This window comes from Fistularia commersonii, chromosome 34 (assembly GCF_037954325.1).
Source record: "Fistularia commersonii isolate RoL2024-O1a breed Wild chromosome 34, RoL_Fcom_v1.0, whole genome shotgun sequence".
Lineage (NCBI taxonomy): Eukaryota > Metazoa > Chordata > Actinopteri > Syngnathiformes > Fistulariidae > Fistularia > Fistularia commersonii.
The window spans coordinates 4,695,001-4,716,979 of record NC_141317.1 but is presented as its reverse complement, the minus strand read 5'-3'; the positions used below and the strand labels follow the sequence as shown (position 1 = coordinate 4,716,979).

At 43.3% G+C, this 21,979-nt stretch overlaps 2 protein-coding genes across 3 annotated transcripts in view; one reads left to right on the top strand and one right to left on the bottom strand.

Moving 5' to 3' along the window:
* The first annotated feature begins 449 nt into the window (after positions 1-449).
* On the top strand, positions 450-3,782 carry ribc1 (RIB43A domain with coiled-coils 1). The gene is made up of 7 exons (XM_086141120.1): positions 450-648; positions 772-989; positions 1,629-1,743; positions 2,028-2,146; positions 2,639-2,869; positions 3,389-3,555; positions 3,656-3,782. The coding sequence occupies exons 1-7, from the start codon at positions 450-452 to the stop codon at positions 3,735-3,737; spliced, it is 1,131 nt and encodes a 376-aa protein (XP_085997246.1). The 3' UTR covers positions 3,738-3,782.
* A 75-nt stretch (positions 3,783-3,857) lies between these two features.
* l1cama (L1 cell adhesion molecule, paralog a) overlaps positions 3,858-21,979 on the bottom strand; it is a 45,886-nt gene continuing 27,764 nt past the window's right edge. For both annotated transcript variants that reach the window (XM_086141984.1, XM_086141985.1), the window contains 25 exons: positions 21,887-21,979; positions 21,393-21,595; positions 20,518-20,640; positions 20,117-20,287; positions 18,098-18,212; positions 17,574-17,758; positions 16,845-16,976; positions 16,613-16,759; positions 16,410-16,521; positions 15,103-15,263; positions 14,848-15,007; positions 14,640-14,764; positions 13,779-13,880; positions 13,371-13,568; positions 13,216-13,286; positions 12,907-13,132; positions 12,699-12,814; positions 11,133-11,349; positions 10,759-10,881; positions 10,385-10,561; positions 10,191-10,304; positions 9,375-9,524; positions 8,878-9,009; positions 7,224-7,296; positions 3,858-6,819 (listed from right to left, as the gene is read on the bottom strand). The exon at positions 21,887-21,979 is cut by the window's right edge and continues 10 nt beyond it. In XM_086141984.1, the coding sequence (XP_085998110.1) occupies positions 6,558-6,819; positions 7,224-7,296; positions 8,878-9,009; positions 9,375-9,524; positions 10,191-10,304; positions 10,385-10,561; positions 10,759-10,881; positions 11,133-11,349; positions 12,699-12,814; positions 12,907-13,132; positions 13,216-13,286; positions 13,371-13,568; positions 13,779-13,880; positions 14,640-14,764; positions 14,848-15,007; positions 15,103-15,263; positions 16,410-16,521; positions 16,613-16,759; positions 16,845-16,976; positions 17,574-17,758; positions 18,098-18,212; positions 20,117-20,287; positions 20,518-20,640; positions 21,393-21,595; positions 21,887-21,979 (3,688 nt within the window). In that variant the 3' untranslated portion in view covers positions 3,858-6,557. The remainder of the gene's footprint in view (positions 6,820-7,223; positions 7,297-8,877; positions 9,010-9,374; positions 9,525-10,190; positions 10,305-10,384; positions 10,562-10,758; positions 10,882-11,132; positions 11,350-12,698; positions 12,815-12,906; positions 13,133-13,215; positions 13,287-13,370; positions 13,569-13,778; positions 13,881-14,639; positions 14,765-14,847; positions 15,008-15,102; positions 15,264-16,409; positions 16,522-16,612; positions 16,760-16,844; positions 16,977-17,573; positions 17,759-18,097; positions 18,213-20,116; positions 20,288-20,517; positions 20,641-21,392; positions 21,596-21,886) is intronic.

The window sequence follows — 21,979 nt, the reverse complement described above, 5'->3', positions numbered from 1 at the left end:
GAATAGAGTAGATGTACTTTTATTGTAGTCCACTTATTTTTTAATGAATCTAAATTTTAGTCCTCCTTTTTGATTCCCTATGCCCTTTCTACTAAGCTTCATTACTTTATTTAGAGCACACCCATTGCTCTTAGCTATTTATAAGTTACTTACAACTTGAAACGGAATTTTTATACGGAGAGTCTGATTAAGAAGTATTTTTATGTTTTGGTATTAAACCTATTGCTTTGACGGGTCAATGCCTCAAGTTATTTTTCTAATTTTTCTGTAATGAAAAAGTGCACCATGGAAACTGTTTGCAATGCTCTCAGGTAAATGTCATTAATATAACTCTGATTATTTAATTCAACAAGGTGTAATAGTTTATCCAATTCTCAATTTCTTTTTCCAGCAAAGATTTCAGCCACAGTAGTACTGTTCCAATCCTTCCGGGCTCATAAAAGCTTAAAATGCAGGGAGTGGATGGAGGCGTTGACCAGTCGACTAAGGGGGCTATCGAGAGGCAAAGGGCTGCAGAGGCGGCACGCAAAGAGCGAATCTTCAACACCAGGTCACGTGTGATGGGTCTTGACCTCGCTGCTCTCGACCAACAGGTTCTGGAGAAAAAACAACAGCAAGACATGGAGAGGGAGCGGGACAAGGCTTTTGGTAAACTACTCACCCCACTCATAAGTCAGCATTCTAAGAATATTTTCATGCCAGAGAAAGAAACACACTTCATGGAATCGTCACAAGATCCTCACAAGTGCATTTATTCCCAACATGTTGCAGATACACTGAGAATGAATTATGATAAGATCCTGTTGCAAAAGGACATTGAGGAAAGGGAAATGCGAGCAGCTTTAAATGCTGACTTGACCCACTACTGGGCCGTCCATCAGCGAACCAAGGACTCACAAAATGCTGATCTCCGGTGTGGCCTGCGGGGGGCATTAAGAGCCAGTTTTGCAGAGAGTGAGCTGGGGCCTGCCAGTATGCAAATCTTCCAGGTAGGTTGCGTCCGCTCAATGACGTGCAGTCAGGGGACGCAGGGGAGGATGTGCTTCACTTGCCAATCTTGGAAAGGAAAAATGTCAAATCAAAAAAGAATGACACGGTTATATTCATCAGTGATTTGCTCTTTACGTCTTTTTCATTTAACTTCACCAGTGTTAGATTGTTTTTTTATTCAAAACCCCTGGATTTTCACATTTACTGTTCAAATAATTAGAAGAGACATGCGGTGAGGCCGCAGACTGTTGAGCCTCAACGTAGTTTGCACAATGACAGCACACTGCTGTCATGTTCTACACTATTGGTGTCTCTCTGTATGTCACTATTAAAATGTTTAAATACTTTTGCTATATGAACAACAAGTCCGATATACAGTGTTTTTTTGTCAATAACTGTATGTGTGTTACTAGCTTCTCATACTGACCAATCTTAAAATGGCTGCAAGGAGCCACTAAGTGAGGCACGCAGTTCTCCTGCCTCAAGGAAGTCAGTGGATCACCAGCCACGAACTTCACCGCACATCACTGCGTACAATAGCTCAGATGTTTATAAGGAAAAAGTCCCTCAAATGGGTTGAAATAAAAAATCTAATTTATATTAACATTTCAATTTTTTATTCGTTTATTTTTTTTAAGGGAGAGGATAATGGAGCAAAGCAAAGGAAAAGGGAACAAATGAATCAGCAAGAAAAATTTCTTGGAGCTCAAAAATTAGAAAACGGAAGACGGCAGATGAGAGACAAGCACAAAGGTGAGAAAAGAAGCCAGAGGCGCACACAAAAGAGCATACTCGAACTAGACGCACAGTAGCCAACATGTGGTATGATACGCTCTATGTAGATCACACAAATGCTTCTCGCTTTACCGCACGTTTACACACTCCCACATGTGGCTCTTGTTGCCATGTGGCACAGACGCTTGTCCCTGAGAACCTCCTTTGCATGTGACGGGGTGTCATAGAGAGAATTTGTATAACGCGTAACGAGGCTGGAAAAGACACAGAGGAGATGATTTCCCACGTGTGTTTTCTCACAGAAATGCTCGCACAGGAAGAGCAGTTGAATCGGGATCTCCAGTGGAGACGTCAACACGCACTTGAGGAAGATCGTAAAAGAACCGCTCGGGTCACACTTGACGACTACAATCGAGCTCTGGTACGGCGACTTGAAAGCACAAAGAAAAATGCAACGTATGCGTTTTCCCTTTCAGCACACCAACGGGATACCGAAATTTAAATAACATATTTAACAATTCTCAGTGACGCATGCAGACACTCACTGGAAGAGGGCAGCCATAATAGTTGATGGTACCAAGTAACACGGATGATTAAATCGCTTGGATGTATATGTGGGCTTGGGTGTTTTAAAAGCCATCCTTAGCACTCCCCTCATGTGCCTGAATGCACTTGACTTATTCGCCCCATTGGGAGGCATCATTATTAGTCAGGTTACGGTATTTCCATGACGGTTGTGTGGTTTCTCTGATCACCACTCACATGCATGATGCACAAGCAAATATAACTGACAGTGTGAATCTCTCAGGAGGTCATTCAATTTATGTCTCCATGCTTGAGAAAACCACTTATTAGAGGCGTGATAAGCTCCCTCCATCAGTGGCTACGCCTAACCACTGTCTGTTTCCCAAAGGCTGAAGAGCAGGCTGAGGAACAGAAGGAACAGCGCAGGAGAGAAGAAAAAGAGAGTCTCGCTGAAATGTTGCTGACATCTAAAATGATGACGGAGTGTTCGGAGGCAGCCGAGAGACCCGCGGGAGGAGGGAGGCCGCCCCGGGTTCTGGTAGACAGGTGGAAAGGGATGAGCCCTGAGCAGCTGAGTGCCGTCCACAGGGAGAGAAGAGCGCAGTGCTCAGAGAGACAGGTACCGAAGTCAATATCTGTCAGGTGCACGAGTCACAACATGCACACAAAAACATTTGGAATTTTTTTTTTTGACCTTGCATGGAGGTTACCCTTCACCGTGGTCGGCTAGACTCCAGACTTTTGTCTCATAACAAACCGAGCCGGTGTATTCAGCAGTAGAAAAAAGCCTTTTGCGAATGACGGCAAATGAACTAATTTGCTAATCTATTTATTCTGAAAATCCGTTGTTGATTATGTACAGTGAGATTTAGGTTGAAAAACATTGCTTTAGCTCAGTGGTTCTTAACCTTGTTGGAGGTACCGAACCCCACCAGTTCCATATGCGCATTCACCGAACCCTTCTTAAGTGAAAAATAAAATATAATTTTTTTCAAGCGGGGCGTGTCATCACGAATCCCCTGAGACCGACTCAGCGAACCCCTGGGGTTCGATCGAACCATGGTTTAAAACCGCTGCTTTAGTCAAATGGGTTTGGAATTCTGGTGGCAAAAACATTGCATCCCTCTATTTTGTTTAGAAACAGCACGCTGCTGAGAAGAGGCAGGAAGCTATGTGGGATCTCCAGCTACTTAAGGGATTGCAAGAGGCAGAAAAAGAGGAGAGGAGAAGTGCAAAAGTGAGACGAGAGAGGAGGATCCAGACGGACCGGTTCAACGTGCAACTGGCCGAAGAGCAGAGAGCACAGTGAGTAGCGCGCCGTGCTTACTGTTCAGGCATCACTCGACATTCACAATTCCCAAGCATCTTACCATATGACTTTTTGTTTTGTTTTTTTCTTACCCAGCCAGCAGTACCTGAACAAGAAGCTCTACACCAACAAACCTACTATGGATTACTTTAATCAGTTCAACACCAGCTCTCGTTAATTACTCGGATAAAACTATCGATCGCTAACACTCAACCCGAATGAAATTCTCGCCGATCGATTCCTCGTACCTCTTAAAAGTAACATCAACGTCGATGTCCGATGACAAAAAAGGAAGACGTTTTTCTTACAGAATGTTCCACATATTTTATTTTTTCAATCAAATGTCCGGTTACATGGTTAGAATCAGAATGCAGTTACAGTTGTATTAGCCCCACACTGTGAGCGGTACATCCAGCTCCTGGACCCAGCATACAAGTAGTTCCATCAGGCTCAATGTGCTCAAAGCGCACGTCACACATCTCAAAGACATACAGCTCCACAACAGTGACATCCGCTCCCTTCCTGTCGCCCTCCCCTCGCCTCCCACGCAGGTATCTTCGTTAAAAAAATCCGCTTTTACATCTTCAAGAATGTTGTCAAGACAAACCATTTCACTTTTGAGTCTTAATGCGTTAGCTACATAAAAGGGAAAACACAACAGTGGAAAAACAAAGGGCGAAGCTGAACCCCCCCACAAACACACACACATACACACACACACACACACACACACACGCACACACACACACCCTCGACACATGAGGAGCAGAGTGAACGGCAGCTGAGTGAGTATCTGTGTGTGTGTACACCCATACCTCGTTCAAAGCTAACGTTTGCCAAACAGTAACAAACACAGATGTTTAGCAGCAGATAGTCAAGATAGAATATTGGCATATTGTGTGTCATGCATTGCTCCTGTATGAAAATAGATTTATTTCTTTTTCTTTATCCTGAGTGTGTGTGTGTATAACCAACAACAAGGAACTTACATGCACTGCTTTAAGTGCCGCTAGCCTTTTTTTTTTCTTTTAGACATCCCATCATGGAGATAATCACCAGATATTTGGCTAGTGGAGAGCTTTACTTGGAAAGGGAAAACCGATAATAACGTGTATTTAGAGATTCCCCGTGTTTTGCAAACTGGCTTGATGCATCTTTGCCGTCATGACTGCACAAAAAACGCCACAGATATTCACTTCACTGCAATGCATTTAATGGGTTGAACGCAATCTTCCATTGTATCTACTATCACTAAATGACACTAAATGTACATTTGTTTTATACTCAAATGTTCAAAACATTTTGAAACATCTACAGAACAATGCGGACCCTTTTTTTTCCCTTTTTTAATTCCTCAGCTATGAACTATTTCTGCTAAAACAGCCAAATCTCACTGCATTTAATTTGTCAAAATTGAAAAAGCAATACTAAAGAGCAGAAAAAAATACATCTCGTAATATTGTAAAAGTTTTTTTTTTTCGTTTGTTTTTTTTTTTTTAAGTCTTTCAAACTTTCACATTTTATATATCAATCATATGTTATTTTGTCAAAACGATCTTTAGGGGATGTATTTACATTCCGTGAAAAAACAACCAAAAAACACCTGTCCAGGTCTCCTCCTCACAGCCCTCATCTATCAGATACATTGTGACCCCGTTTTATTTTTCCGGTATCATGTAGTACAGCGTCTGCCCCGACCCGAAAAGAATACATTCTCCGTGCACAACGTAAATGCAATATCTTCATCACTCATCACTTCATTTGTCTGCCCTTTCAGTTTGCATTAAAGAGGGTCTGAAAAACAAAAGCTTAAGAGTTTACCGACAAAACCCTGCTTCCTAATCTGTAATAAATACTGCTCCTCAAGCAATGTGCGAAGTATCAGATGAAGAGGTATGACAGATTGTTAACTGGAGACAACAATGTTTTTTTAATACGGTGTAGAAAGAGACATAGACACCTACAGAAAGCTACACACATATTTCTCAACACAAAATACTACGATATCATTTCAAATAATGACATTACACGTCTGGTGTGGAAAGCGAGAGAGTATGTAATGACATCAATCTGGAGCTCTATGCAAACCCAGCAGGCACAGGAACATTTAAAGAGTATGTACATATCTATAATACTGTATTATGGCTAATATGTAGATGCAGCTATATACACCGGATGCTACGTAGCATTTTCACAGCAAGTTCCCCTTTATGCATTCATTGTTATTTAGAGTTAGAAACTTGGCTCCACGTGTTTAAAAAGAAACAATCCTGATCATGAGATACGACGATAAAGAGAATAATTAGTTACTATATTTCATATAATTAGTGTGTAAAAAAATATGAAAATCAATTCGACGATAAAACGTGGCGAATAATCATTTGAAAGAAGATTCGTCATTGGGAAATCACAACGTGAAACCTCGTGCGATGGCTTAGAAAAGTGAAATGATTAAAAAAACAAAACCAAAAAAAAACCAACTTGGTAATTATCCAAGACGTGTTGCATCAGCCTATGCCGTGTTTCCCCCCCCCGCGAGGGCCCACCGTCACCATCATCACTTTCTACTCACCACGCTGCATCTCTATCGGGCCATACCTGAAAATCTGCCGATATCTCTACCTACATAACATTCTTTCTCTGTTGATTTTACTTTGAGAGGGAAAAAAAAAGAGATCAAAAGTAAAGACGAATAAATTATGTTCGTTTAGATATGTTGTAAACTACCGACACGCGCAAATAAAAAGGGTTCGAGGGAGTGAAAGGACATTTTCCTGTCAGTAGTTTTATGCGGTGTCGCTCACACGTTTTTTTCTACTTATCTGGACTCTCCTTTGGTCAAAATAGTTTTGGCGATCAGATGACTGCCACAAGCATCTGGAAAGTCAATACATTGATTGTGTATTAGCTGTCAAACTACACAGTCGGGAACAGGAGCATATGGGCACGTATGTGTTGACATATTTTGGTCTGGTGGTCCCTGGTTGATGTTTGGGAGTTAATCGAGGATGGTGACAGAGTTGGGCAGGCCGTTGGTGGCGGGGGAAATGATGGTGGGATTGAGCGGGGAGCTATCTGGCAGTCCTTGTAGCGCCTCGGGACCCTCGCTGGGGCGGCTGTACTGGCTGACCAGAGATTCGTCAATGTTGAGCTCAGTGGTCACGGCACTGCCGCACGTGAAGTCCAGGTTGTCCTCGCTGCACAGGTTGCTCTCCTTGCACAGGGACGGCAGGCTGTCCGTACACTTCTCTTCCAGATCGCTGGGATTTAAAGGCGGGGAAATGATATTCAGCGCGAAAGAGTCACGAATTAAATGTACGCTCCGGCAAAACAAAGAATGCGATGAGTAAGCGCTTCGGAAAAGACATGCAAATTGTACATTTGTAAGGTAAAGTGGAAATTGTTGCAGGCAGGCGAGTGAGTGGGATAATCGGAAAAACAACAAAAACAGGTGGGGGATTTTGAAGCACAGCATACCTTTCTAGAGATCTGCATTGCAGGGGCAGGCATTGGGGAGATCAGGGAACAAAGAAAGGAACGCAGTGGGTGAGGAAAACAAAACAAATATTAGGGGTGTCTGGAAGTGTTAGGTGTTCATATCCGGGTGATCTGCAGGGAAACGACACATCGCAAAACAGAGGCGGTTCGCATTCAAGTGACAAACCTGTACTCTCCGATCGTCTCGTCTTTCATAGGCCGCGCTTCCGAGTCCATCGGGCCGTCTTCTTTGTCTTTCACTGAGAGAAAAGAAAGGAGGGAAAAGTTTCGGACGTCACTCATGTCCAGAAGACATTTGTGATAACGCGAAAAAAAAAAATACAAATCCATGTCCACGACGGCATTTGATCTAATCAAAAATATTTCACAGCGTGAAGTAAATGGAGCGGGATTTAATTTTTTTTTTTTTTTTTCTTTTAAACAGAACTTGGCGTCTCACCTTCAGCAATGTCACTGTCAAATACATCTAAAAAAAAAAAAAAAACCTCAACACTTTCAAGAATTACTATTTGTCCTGGGATATCTCCAGATTTACTATTCCATCAGTCTTTGCTTTTACCACATCAAATAAGCCTCTTGCTCCCTCGTGTCAGAAGAATGAAAGGCCAGTGCATTTTCTCAGGCCATTTATGACCTACGGGTTGCAGTCAGTGGTGGGTTTGTAAATTTCTATCAGCCATTCCTTTTCAGAGCAGAGCCTCTTCTTCCTTTGCGACTCTGTGAGAAGGAACACCCTCAGAAGTCCTTTTCATTTTGCATTTGATGTGAGGGCTTCAAGGAGGGGAATGTAATTCAAGTGAAAGCCGGCCAATTATTTGCAATGGAGCCTCCAAAACGGATAAACGCGAGCAAGCTGTCGCATTCTAAACGCGAGGACTTTATCCATGGTAGTATCTTTGCAATGCGATGTCATTAAAACACGGTTTTAATAAACCTTTCCTCTTAGGTTGGTGGTGAGGAAGAGGAGGAGGAGGAGTTTCATCACGTCTACTGTCAGAGACAAATCAGGATTCTAACACTAGACAGCAATGAGAGGTTAGAAGACTTGAGGAAGCTTCTCAAAAATAAATGTGAAATTAATTCTTGTCACTCCCCTAACATTGATTACTCAATAACACATTTTAAATTTCAACTCTTTTTGTTTTGTTATTTATTGTTTTTTTTGAAACTCTTGATGCATATTTAATAGTTTGAGAGAGGTACATGCTCAAAGATGAAGATCGGTCTTAAATTACACGTCAGTCGGCATTTTGACAAAAAAAAAAATATTTCTTCATTCTTTCCAGAATTCAACCATTTTTTCCATGTGATTATTTGTGTTAAAAAAAGCTCAGTTTCCATCGGATGATGACACATTAAGTGGGTCAATCGGTGATAAAGTGACACTGACACTTATAAATAGCATACATGATACCTTGGTTAATGGGTCATCATTCGTGAAACTCATTCAATGTTAAATTCATTTATTTTATACAGAGGCTAGTCTATTTGCAATGTTGTCCCTCTGCATATTTCTTATAAACTAAATGTACACCGTTCCACTTTTACAGGCCACGGACAAGGAAGGTAATTTGAATGGGTTCGTTAAGTTTCAGAGGTGCCGTTTAAAACAAATGGGTAGGGTCGGTTTTGTTCGGGGACCCCGATGTAATATCTTTTCACAGGGCCCATAATCCATGACGGCACTCCGGGGGCCTGGGAGGGATGCTATTAATAGACACAAGCTGTATTCAGCCACAGCGGGCGAATACAGTCGGGTCTCACAGTTCAACATTAAGACCTGCGAACGCTCATTATTGGCCACGGCGTGTTCGACTTGCCTGAATATTTGCCGCCTTTGCTCCTCTTGATGAAGCAGAGGATGAGCAGTATCAGCAGCAGCAGCACGATGGCGCTCACCACGCCGATGAACCAGCCCTGCGTCGCAAAGCTCGGCTGCACCTCTGTCACTGCTTTCTCGGAAAAAAAGAAGGAGAGGAAAGTGAAGTGGAGAGAACGGAAGCGTATGGGGAGGAAGAATTTGAAAAAGGAAAACAAATCCACCACAGGGCCAAATGTATTCTGAATTGTGAGACGTCGGCGTGTCGCTCGGGACCCGTGAAAGCGCCCCGAAATAATCTAAACAAACAGAGGTAATAGATTATTTTATTTGGCGGAGCAAGCTCTGTTCTCGTGCGTGTTTGAAAGCACTTCACAAGCGCTGCATGGAGCTGCAAGATGTTCTCAGCAGGATCCGCTGTATATTAAGACGTGGGAAGCCCAGAGGAAAGGGGAGAGATGAAAGCAATAAAGTTAAATGAAGACAGACTCATATTACCTGTTCCGTCCGTCTTGATGTTAGTCTTCCAGAAGGTTTTGTTGCTGGCGGTGAAGAGTAGATGATAATGAGTGCCGGGCGTCAGGCCCTGGAGCTGGTAGAAGGACTGCGACGTGTTCACCTTTTCCGTCTTCTTCCATTTATTGTCACCTGCAGAGACGTAACGGGGAACCGCGGGGGGTTTTCCTCAGTCATGGGAGTTTGACAAGCTTTTCCCATAATGCACCGCTTCAACAACATGGTTTCGTGCCGCACGGGGTTTCCCCTGGGACTGCACGCGAAAGATCATCTAGTTATCAGAAGGGAAGCTTAAACAGGCTGATTATATCCGTTTTTGTTAAAGAGATATTTCAGAAAAAACAACACCTTTCGGGTCTCTAGGTTTTTTTCATGCTTTTTTCCGGAATCTAAAATTAAAAACCCCCTTTTCCGGATGTTGTGCCACTTCTCGCTGGTAACGGTGTACAGAGGCATGCAAGTTGAGCGTTAACAAAAAAGAAAAATTTATCAGTGACCTTAAGGGTTAGGGACTGAGGAAGTGACCTCTGACCTCTGACCTCAATGGTGACTTGGAGGTCCAGGGTGCAATCGAATAAAGCTTTAAATCTGGATACGCATTACCCCATGGTATCATGTGATCTGAACGTTTTATCTAATTAGAAAAAAGAACTCGGTTTTGACGCCTAGTTACGATACCGCATTTCACCGCATTTGGTCGGCAATTCTGCCAGAACAGGTTCATGAGGCAAACATGTCATTGCTTGACATGCACAAGACACGAAGAGAGTTTGCCTTATATACATATTACATATATACCATTTTTTTTGAGGTAGTGGATCTGGAAGTTGACATTCCTGTGTCTCTTCTTGGCCACCCAGCTGAGGTTCAGAAAGTTTTCTCCCGCAGACAGGAAGAAGTTATCAGGAGTAACTGAAAAACAGATTGAGCAGAGAGGGTTCGAACGCGTCCGCGGCGGCTTTTCTGTTGTGAGTTTTCTTTTGGCGTGGTACCTCCTTCCAGTGTTGTTGCGCCCTCCAGTACGACGGGCTTGCCTTCTCCTGCGGCAGTACGCGCGCTCAGGGAGAAGCGGTAGTGGCTGTGTCTGTCCAGGCTGTTCAAGGTGTACGAGGTGATCGTTGGATCGTCTACGGTCTTAATAACCATGGGGTTTTCTTCACTATCCATGACTAACCCCGACAAAAATACAAAAACAACAACTTAGATATTTAAGACCGGTGAACATCGACAGCAAGCAATGCTTTCGGCATTTATCAGTTTATGGATTTTGCTGAAAACATTGCATGGTATTAATGTTATTGACAGTCGTGGATATTATGGATCTTGGTAAATTTATGATAAGTGATTAAATGTAAATGCGGCTCACTTCGTTGGTACTGCAGTATATATCCAGTGAGGATCCCATTGGGGTGGTCGGGCGGCGTCCAGCGGACGGTCATTTCTGTCTCCGAGGGGCTGTCCAGCGTCAGGGACGTGGGAGCAGAAGGAACTGGGAACGCAGAAAGTCCATCATTATCATCACTGCTTATACTATTACTACAAAGAGCACGTTGACTGGAGTTGGTGCGAGGCCTGATTAACCGCAACAGAAAAACACGATCGGACTATTTCAACACAGTCATCTATTTCTCCCACCCTTTGCCGGCCGCTCAATAATATTTCAACCCACGATCTCCGACCCCGGCTCAATACAGTTTTGTCCCTCATCACGATTACCGATTTTTTTCCTCCCGCTCTCACCTCCCTCATCCGTTTCGAAGGACAGCATCTCAGATGGCGGCCCCTCTCCTTTGCTGTTGAACACAGTGACGACCAGGGTATACTGGGAGTAGGGTCTGAGATCTCCCATCACCTTCCTTTCCTCGTTGGCGCCGGTCTCTCTTATGATTGTTGTCTCCGGCTCCCGGGATCTTCGACTCCTGTGGTTATCCCTGGAGCCGGTCCTGGTCAAGTAAATCTAGAGCCGCACAAAAAAAAAAAAAAAAAAATTAAAAAAAAAAAAAAAGGTAATAAATCAGCCAAATGGAAATGTAACTTTTTTCAGTTCTGATGCAGGCAACAGTTTTTGTGCTTCAAGGAGAAAAAACGCTATGTCATTTGTGTTATGAGGCAGCGTTGGTTGTCAAAGAGTACGATCTACTGCGGCAGTTTGACACCAAATGCGGAGCTAAGCATGCCAAAGTTAGACTTCCAGAAAAGCATCAAACAAAATGTTACATACATTTATTTTACATTACATTTGGTTACATTTAGTGACATTTATACTGTTACTGTTACATGTGGCCCTTGAGGGCAACCATTATGTTGATGTGGCTCTTGGTGAAAATTAGTTTGACACCCCTGCATGAGACACACAGAGGAAGCAAAAAGATGTTTCTCACTATCACAGTGACATGAAATTAACAAAATAATCATAATAAAGTGCACAAACAGAAAAACGGTAAAGTGCACAATAAACGTTAAACATTAAAGTGCAGGCAGTAACAATTTACTGGTACTGAGGTGAAAAGGTGACAGAGATTTAACGGCATATAAATGTATAAATGTATGTATTTTGTATGTAGAGAGTAGCAGCAGACGTTTCTGTGCAGTTTATTGCAAAACAAGTCATTATATAAAACCATACAATAACAGCTTGATAATCAGGTGAAAATGAAGTAGATTTGAAGGCCTAAAAAACTGAATGTACTGAACTAAAAACTGAACTAAAATACAAATAGATAAATAAACAAATACATAAATGTTTTTATGGGGGAGAATAGTGGTAGAGGTGTCTGTACAGTTCAGTGCAAATCAGCTTCCTTGTCCCTTCTTTAATTAAACTCCTAAAATTCTGTGCAAAATGCAAGGAACATTATATCGTATCATGTTCAGGAAATTCAGTAAATGAGAAACACAGTTCGCTTCATTGCTTTGGGGGGGCGTCGCAATTTAACGACTCCATATTACAAACCATTTTGTCGCTTTATCGTTAATATTTTTGTATTGTGGTGTAATAATGCATTACATCAGCTGACATCAGTCACCAGCGTGGCACCAGTTCACAGGAAATGACATTTATTTGCTCGGGTTTTCTCAAGGCGGCCGGGTTTTACAGAAGAAGTAGAGATGTTTTGTTTTTTTTTTGCATCATAGGTGAAGATGTTTGAGGGATACCGCGTGACAAATGAGCATGGTCTGACACAAAAGGAGGCTTCGTTCCGCCCTGCCCGGAGACTAAACGGGACTCCGGAGCCAGGGTCAGGTTAAGAGCTGTAATATTAATTATTCTCAGGACGGAGGCTGGATATGAAAATGGATCAATACCTTGTATCCCAGCAGGTGCCCTCTGACCGTATCCCTGTCCACTGGCGCCCAGGTGACCCTGATGGCCGTGCTGTTCAGGAGCACAACGCCTACATCCATAGGCGCCTCCAAGGGAACTGGGAAGCGGTGACAGAAAGGAGGAAATCTAAAAAAAAACAGTCCCCTCTTCGAGTAACTCTTATAGCTAGAAAAAGAAAACAATGTTTACCGTCTTCTCCTGAGTAGCCAATCACAGGGTCAGGCTCTGGCCCTTCCCCTACCTCATTGACAGCCTGCACTTTTATCTCGAAGGCGGAAAAGGTGCCGACGTCGGTGACCACGAAAGGTGGCGCTTCTGTGTAGTTGGTGTGCCAGTTGGGCCCGCTGCCCACCACCCGCCTCCACAGCACCCGGTACTCAAAGTCAGGTCCGTTGAAATTACGCCCGTCCATTTCCTGCGCAGAGATAGCAAGACCGGCCAATGAGGCGTAGCAATTTTTGTCGCCGCCGTTTCACTCCGGATCCGGCTAAGGTTTACCTCCCAGGCGATGACTAGCGTGTCTGGAAATGTGGACTCGCTCCTAACGTCTTCAGGGTTATTATCCGGAGCTGCGGCAGGAGATAAACGTCAGGTTTTAAGGCATGACATCATTCTGGGTTATGGCGGTATTAAGCCGAAGCGACGGCCCTTACCTTCGGCGGCGGTGTTATGGATGTCCGAGGGTTCACTGGGAGCGCTCTTGCCCACCTCGTTGATGGCGATAACTCGAAAACGGTAGGACATGTACGGCCACAGAGTGAGACTGGCGTGCTCTTTGTTTCCTCCCACTCTCTTCAACTCTTCCCAACCCCTCTCCTTTAAACCCTGATCTTCAAACTCCACCACATACTCTGCAGAGCACAATAAGTAATCAACGCTGAACAACATTATTAACAACAGCGGAGCAACAAAGACGTAATTGTCCGTTTGGTTTGCATTGAAGCCGGAGTCGGAATTGTCCAATATTCCAAATGTCTGTGTGTTGCATGATCACACCTAAAAAAAAAACAGTACACCGAATATAATAAAACAGAATAAAACGGAGTGAGTCTGTACTAAACCTAGCACGGCGCTGTTGTGATCGTCTCCAGGGGTCCAGCTGAGGTTGACGGTACGACGTTTGGGCTCAGAGATCTGCAGCCGGACGGGTGGGTCAGGACGATCTGAGGGGGGACATTGATCGCGTTCAATAGCAAAATTCACCGCACACCAGTCACAAAACATGATGGGCAACAACTAGCGCTCACGTTTCACAGCTTCCCTGTTGAGCCGCAGGGAACGGTGCATTTTGTGATAAACGTCCAAAATGTAATAATTTTTTCATTTCATTTTTGTAATAAAGCCGCATTTTGTAATAAACCGCCGCATTTTGTAATAAATTTTGCAGCATTACATAATAAGTTATTACATTTTGAGAAGCTTGTTACAAAATGCACTTGCAACTTTTTTATTCTCTGGGAAATGAAATAACATGGAATTTATAGAATATTCTCTGTTAATGCAACCTTTGAATAGTGTACTGATAGTAATTGCTAAGTACTGCTACTAGGCTAATACAGTGATATTAATAATAGGCCTAGCTTTTGCAAATACGTTAAAGTAAAATAAAATACAACTGACAAACAAATAAACTATGCTTGTTATTACATAATGCACCATGTTATTACATTTCCTAGAGAATAAAAAAGTTGCAAGTGCATTTTGTAATAATCTTCTCAATATATAATAACTTATTACATAATACGGCAAAATTTATTACAAAATGCGTTGGGCAGTTTATTATAAAATGCGGCTTCATTACAAAATGAAATGGAAAAAGTTATCACATTTTGGACGTTTATTACAAAATGCACTGTTATTACAAAATGCGGCTCAACAAACAAGGATGAATGTTCCCTCAGAAAGGCGGCCCGTGACCTTACCGTATAACGTGAGCGTGCCACTGGCTTCAGCCGAGTCCCGCTTGCTCATGATCTCACAGGTGAAGAGTCCCTCATCTTCGGGCTGAACATTCGCAATGATCAAGTCTTGTCCATCAAACGTGTATCTGGAGGAATAAAGCAGAATTTTTTTTTTTCCTTCATGCGTTTTTTTCACGCGCGATCGTGATCGCGTCCCCGTCGGTCGTACTTTTCATCGCTGTGGGACTGGAAGATCTTCTTATTGTCCTTTTTCCACTGAATAAACGGAGGGCCGAGTTTGGGGTCGACCTGGCCGAGACAGGTGAAGATGGCCGTGTTTCCAGGCTGGACCTTCAGAGCCTGCGGGGGCGTCAAGATCACCGTCCTGTCTGGAGAGGGAAAACAAGGAGACGGAACGCTCGGACACGCTCCGGGCCGCGCATATAATATGTGCACGCCGTGCATGTGTGCGTGTCTCGCTCACTTGGTACGTCCAGCTCTGCGGTGATTGACAGGTTGCTGTTCAGCAGGGAGCAGGTGTAGAAGCCGGCGTCGTCGCGAGTGACATTGAAGATTTCGAGTTCTCCCGTGGTGAGCTGGTTCACTCTTGGATCTGCCAAGAGGGAGACGGTGCTGCTACTCAACCTGGAAAAGAAACGTCCGGCTACGTTAAAAACCTTCACAGGGAAGTGGAAAAATATAACGGAGGCGGCTATTCGAGCATCTGAGCCACGCCGCTCCCGTAATGCGATATAGGATTCAGAAATAGCTGGATGTAAGCGTTTGGCATATGACATTCAGTGAGCCTACAGAGATTTCTATCAACTATAAGGGTGAGTGATTCCAAAGTGTTTACACAAGTATGCAAAAAACCCAATAAGTATCAATATGAAATCATCTGCAACTAAATATGGTGCCTAATATGACTACAAAAGTAAACATCTGTGTTTTCTCTTGTCATTATACTGACATTCAGTAATAACAATTCACCGTACCATTGACTTGTCTAAAATGGTCATATTAAGATTTGTAGATGTTACAGTGTTAACATGTTACATTCCATCGTTTTTGATGTATTAAACACAAAATCATCTAGAACAGGAGGCAGCATTAAAAATATCATATTTTATCATTCTGAGACAGGTGTTGCTCATTAATTCAAGTTTTTTTGGCAAAGATGATGATGATTAGGAGCTAAAAGAAATGTTCGGATGAAGAAATCAATGCCAAAATTCTAAAGGGCAAGTCTTTTGTGCACGTGGCTCTTTTTTTTCCTGCTGCAGGAGGAAAGCCCAGACTCAAAGTGCCGTGATTCATTTTTATTCCTGATACGGGATTAAAAAAAAAAAAAAAAAAAAGAAAATCACCAATGATCTAAATAGAAATTGACAATATTAGTGTCTTCGGGACTGCCTAACACTTTTTTTTTGATTTCTTTATAAGAAAAAAAATCATCACTCTCAGGATGGAAGGATGGAAGACAGACAACATGCAGTGTCTATAAGGAAAAAAAACAACAAATCCCCCCAGCAAGGTTAAAACAACACTTCAGAAAGAGCGACTGATGAATTAATTGCCAATTTGGCTGTTGGTCCAACAGTTATTTAATAGCTAAATCTGGTTGGCTGCCTGCCAAACTAACAGTTGGCTGTAAATTATTCATACGAAATGCTCCGTTCGCCATCGTGTCGCGGCTGTGAAATGTCTTCATATTAAAAATTGTCACCGAATAAATCAGTGAACAAAGGACCGCAACACACTGAGGAGAGCGCACGTCCCGAGGGGTCTCACCATACGACTTTGGGTTTCGGAGAACCGAAGGTCTCGCATTCCAGCACGGCCTTCTGGCCTTCGGGAAACATGTACAAGTTCCCCTCTTCGGTGAGAATTTGGGGCGGGAGCTCTGGAACCGAACAAAGGAAGAAAAAAAAAAAGGATAAACGAAAGAACGAATACAATTGTGTTTAATATAAAGACCGGATCGGAAAACTCACCGATGACGTAAACGTTCACGTTGGTGAGAATGACCCCGTGCTTATTGGAGGCCTTGCATTGGTAGGTTGCAGTGTCAGCAAAATTGACATCCTGTAGGATCAGCGATCCGCTCGATGTGACAATGCGTCTCGAGTCCTCATCGGTCGCTGTTTGAAAAGCACGCACCCTGTCAGCACGCCCGTCTTATTGAGATGTGTGTGTGTGCACGTCTAGATGGGTGTGGGTACTGACATGAGATGGGAACCCCGTTGATGCTCCAGCTGATGTTGGGGGAGGGGATGCCTTCCGCCTGGCAGTCCAGCCGGACATCCTCGCCCGGGGCGTATAACTGACTCTCTGGCTCTTTGGTCCAGTACGGAGCAGCTGCGGAGAACGGAATAACAATCGCTCACGATGACATTTGAACAGTGATGTGCAGTCAGGGGAGGCAGGAGAGGCCGTGCCTCACTTGAGAAGAAAAAAAAGGATTAAATGGTTATATTTATCAGTGATTTGCACTAAAGAAGATGTTTTTCTTTTGACTTCACCAGTTTTAGATCAAAAATCACTGGATTTTCATATTTACTGTTCAAATAATGAGAAGAGACATGCAGTGAGGCCGCAGACTCTTCAGCCTCAATGGAGACTACGCAATGACGGCTGACTGCTGGCATGCTCTGAACTAAGACCGTACTGCTGTCTCTCTGTATGTCACTTCTAAAATGTGTCAACACTTTTGCTATATGAACTACATCTTCAATGTTGTACAGTGTTTTTTTTTTTATCAACAACTATATGTGTGGTACTACTTTCTTGTGCTGAGCAGAGCCACTGCGTGAGGCATGCAGTTCTCCTGCCTCTTGATAGGGGGCGCTTGTGATTCCAGGGATTCATTTTTGGCGGCAGAATGCGGTGCCTCACCGGCCACGAACCTCACCGCACGTCACTGCTTTTGAATGAAATCAGCTTTACTTGACGTACCCTCCACGATCAGCGTGTAAGTGTGAGTGGTCGTCCCCTGGATGTTCTCAGCTATACACTGATATTCGCCCCCGTCGCTCTCCAAGATATTGCTGAAGCGCAGTCGACGGTCGAACATCACTTTCTCGGTCTGAGATTCGGACAGCTCGCCGTCCTTTCTGATCCACGTTACTTTGGGAGTTGGACTGAAGGGGAGAGAGGAAGTACATTAGCATGAGAAGGGTATATGGAGGAGAGGTGAATATAAAAGCAGGTAAATGGAAATAGAGAGTGGTGATTGAACGTATCAGGAGGCGGACATGTACTATAAAAGGCGACGTGCACGGACTCAAGACATGTATTAACCAGAGTGAGCGTTAAGAGGCAGAGTTGGCAGACGAAGACAGATAATGGAATTAGGAGAGTCCGGAAGGAGGGAGGAGCGAGCAGAATTGATGTGAGGTAGGAAAGATTGATCAAGAGAAGTGGAGTAACTTTTATGACCAATGAGTTTGGAAAACTCGGACGTGCACGCCGACACTCACTGGCCTTGGACGATGCACTCAAGGTCTACGGACTCGCCCCGGAGAGAATGATAAGTGCTGTGACCTCCAGCCGGCGTCATCATTTGGGGCCTCCTGTTCCGGACCACCGAGTTGGCTGAAGAAAGACGGGGAGGAATAGAAGGAAATATGGAAAGATGGGTCATTTACATTCATGCGGAACTGATTTTTCCTTTAAGTGACACATCACGCAGATTCAATCCTCACACACACACACACAGAGGTCTTATGTTAACATGTGCTCATCTGCCCTGACCTCTAGTAAGGCCACAGATGCTGGCAGCCACATCTCAGTGTGAACTGCATCTCATTACCAGTGGGCAGAGGAGGTGACAGAGCCTCCCCACAGGCTCCCCGACCATCAGCTGGGTATAAGGTCACTGCTTATGTCAGCAAACACAACGCACCGTGGGGGCTGAGGGGACTTTTTTTTAGAAAATACTGTTCCCTGTGGTTCGTGGCTACAGCACGCAGTTTCATTGGTGATCAAAATATACATCGTTTTATGAATGATTTCAATGGAAAATAAGATAAGATAAGATAAGATAAGATAAGATGAGATAAGATAAGAACAACTTTATTAATCCCGAAGGAAATTGTTGTGCCAGAGTTACAGAAAATATAACAGTAATAAATAATAAAAAGAAAAGGCAGAATTAGAAATAAAATAAGCTATAAACTATAAAATGTCTCAGTGAAACTGTAAAGTGTCTTAGTAAACAAGTGATAAAACTATAAGTGTCTTAGTAACAAGTGAGGTAAGGAGTGCACAATAGTATGATAAAGGAAACATTGTAGTGTACTGTTATGAAATGAAATATTGCACAGTTCTGAATATTGCACGGTGAAATTAAATATTGCACAGTTTGTTTTTTTTTTACGTTAAAGATAAGTTTTTATGGTTGCCGGCGGCTGAAATAAGTTTGACATAGTGAAATGGATCAGCGATGCTCTTGCTTATTATCCTCTAGAATGGTGAGAGCTGAGTGACCCCCCCCCCCCAAGTGGCCGCAAATAGTTTTGGGATCGGCAAATGGATGTAATATATAATTAAAAGTATATTTGGTCAGATAGATTCAGTCGTGAAGAAGTTTATCTATTTCCAATACTAGTTCCATACCTACTTCACTCTGAGTCAGACCATGACTTTTATAAGATGCCTCGCTTTCGGACAAACCTCTCTTAAATGTGTCTGTCTGCAGTTACACTTCAGTTGTTGAGTGCCTGTAAGATCAAATTCAATAACCAGGATCCTGTTGTCTGGGAATTGGAGATGTTAGACCAGCCAGTCAAGATCGATCTCAATGTTTTCAATTCTCAGCTCAAGACTAATTTCGGTTTCCTTTAACTGTCCATCTGTCCATCCATCCATCCATCCATCCATCCATCCATCCATCCATCCATCCATCCATCCATTCTTCCATCCATCCATCCATCCAAGAAGTTGTTTTTTGATTTAATTCGATTTCTTTCACTTGCGATGACAGTGACAATAATAATAATAATAATAATAATAATAATAATAATAATATAGACATGATTATAAATAGTAAATATAATTTAATAATAATAATATTGTATTTTCATTACATAAAGTTGTTATGTTATGGTTCTTATTTTTATCACATTTAAATGGTTTTGGGGCTTTAAAAGTTGTGATTCTCTGTGAAGGGAATTCATGCAACTTTTTATTATTCATTCATTATTTCATCATCATTCTGTTTATTTTTTTTCCACTTTTTGTAAGAGCGAGCGTCCCTCCAATCAGATGGTTGGCGGTCCTCGGCTCCTCCATCTGCACACCGCAGTGTCATTAGTCAAGACGCTGAATCCCAAATTCCTCACGGTGTCGATTGTGCGTGTGAGTGAATGTGATCCATTGTTAAGCACTTTTATATTTACAAAATTGAATAGCTTTTCCTTCACATCAGGAAAGTAACCGAGCATACTCGTTCTGTCTAAAACAGTTAAAACAACAAGATCATCCTCTGCTAAACTCACTGGGGTTGACAGTCAGGGTGGTGGGTTCCTTTGCCAGAATGATGCGAGTTGCAAAGTACTGGACGTTGCAGATGTAATCGTTCCTGCTGTCTTTAGTTTGCACATTGGCAAAGTATAGGTTCCCGTCCTTCCCAACCATTACCCGCTCACTTAGCTGGATGTGGTGCAGACCTGCGGGAAGAAAGCCGCCATGAGACGTGACAAAAACGACGTCGGCCAAGCGACGAGACCGTCGCCAGTTCGATGACACGGTGAGAGGGAACGAGGGAAACCAACATGACATAATCAACAAAAAACAGAAACAAATATTGAATTGATAAAAAAGGACGGCGTCCAGACTATGTGGAGTGCCAGGAGGCAGGAAGGATGTAACAGGAGATAGACAAAAATAATCTACTTACTCCAGTCCATCCAGTGAATGTTGGGCTCCATCGAGCTCTGCGGAGGAGTGCACTTCAGGACCGTACTGCTGCCCTCCTCGGCGACCACATTCTGCGTTTCCTCCTTTTGCTGGGACGGCACAACTGAAGGAAGGAAGGAAGGGAAAAATAAAAAAAAAGGCTTTCAATATAAGCTTTGAACATTTTTTTTTGCACGTCGACATTTAAACAACCAGCCAGACTCATTTGTTGTGTCTCGCGGAGGAAAACCCCGGGGCGACGCGCGATGTAAAAACAAGTATTACTTTCTTTCTACATCAGAGGAGTCGAGGAGTGATTGAAGGAGAAAAAGATGCCGCCGTTTTTGTCTCGTGGAAATAAAACGATAATGAATTTTGTCTCAACTGTTCCCCCCCCCCTGTTTCTCCTCCCTCGCTCCCTCCCTCCATCCCCGCAGCTTGTTGCCAATAAACCCTGCAGGAATTACTGAAGAGTGCTTCGTATGACACCGACTCAAGAGCGTTTCTGGGGAAACCGTTGTCAGGGAAACTATGAGGGAAGAAGGTCACCCGGGAGAGAGCCACACAGGTGGATGGAAACCCAGAGGTGCTCTTTGCTTTTCTCGGTGTGTGTGCATGTGTGTGTGTGTTTCATAACTGTAGGTGGAGGATTCTCCGGTTGAACATTCATCTAAAAACAAATGAGCTGTCTACAAAAGAGGGCAAGGGGAGGCGCGGCTACTCGCTCCAGCATGCCAACTAACACAGATTAACAAGATATTTCAGGATTCCAGATTTGGTTATCATTTCAAAAGAATAAAAAGAGGTGGAGATGTCCTCAAAACCCGCGTCTTGGTTGATTTTCATGATGAAAACCGTCACCGTCGGCGTCCTTACCGTCAGCGTTGAGTATGGCCTCGTTGGAAACGGCCGTCCCCAGCTCATTGGAGGCGTAGCATACGTACTTTCCTTGGTACTGCTTCAGCGTTTCCAGGTTATTACTGAGCCCGGCGGCTTTAAATGAGCCGGAGTTCTCTGTGACCTTTAGCCCCGGGTCGCCGCTTGGGTCAAACTCCTCCCCGTTCCGCATCCATCGAAAGCTGGATAAAGAATAGAAGAAGTCAAGAAAAACAAAAACGTTCTCAAGCTTTTAAAAGACGGTACGATACTTGCAAGGGCTCTTTGTGTGTCTGTGAATTTAAGAAAACTAAAGGTTTCTCATTGAGGCGATCTTTTTAAATGCAATATTTTCTTCTTTTTTTTTTTTCTTTTAACTTTAACTCATATTTCAGAGCAGCTAAGACAATCTGAAACAGTTGTAACGATCACAAGGAGGAGTGGAAAGGTCACGATGTAGGTCGGATGCGGCCGAGCTCCGACGTCCGACTCACACGGGTGCGGGATTTCCGAAGGCTTCGCATTTCATGCTGAGGTCTTCGGCGCTGAAGACGGTGACGGACTTTGGCTGCACGGTGATGTTCACG

What these genes read in the sequence shown, in the direction of transcription:
- ribc1 (XM_086141120.1), top strand. Translation starts at nt 450, where the DNA reads ATGCAGGGAGTGGATGGAGGCGTTGACCAGTCGACTAAGGGGGCTATC. An exon ending in GGAGCGGGACAAGGCTTTTG is followed by an intron (nt 649 to 771) that starts GTAAACTACTCA and finishes AACATGTTGCAG; the next exon opens with ATACACTGAGAATGAATTAT. An exon ending in CCAGTATGCAAATCTTCCAG is followed by an intron (nt 990 to 1,628) that starts GTAGGTTGCGTC and finishes ATTTTTTTTAAG; the next exon opens with GGAGAGGATAATGGAGCAAA.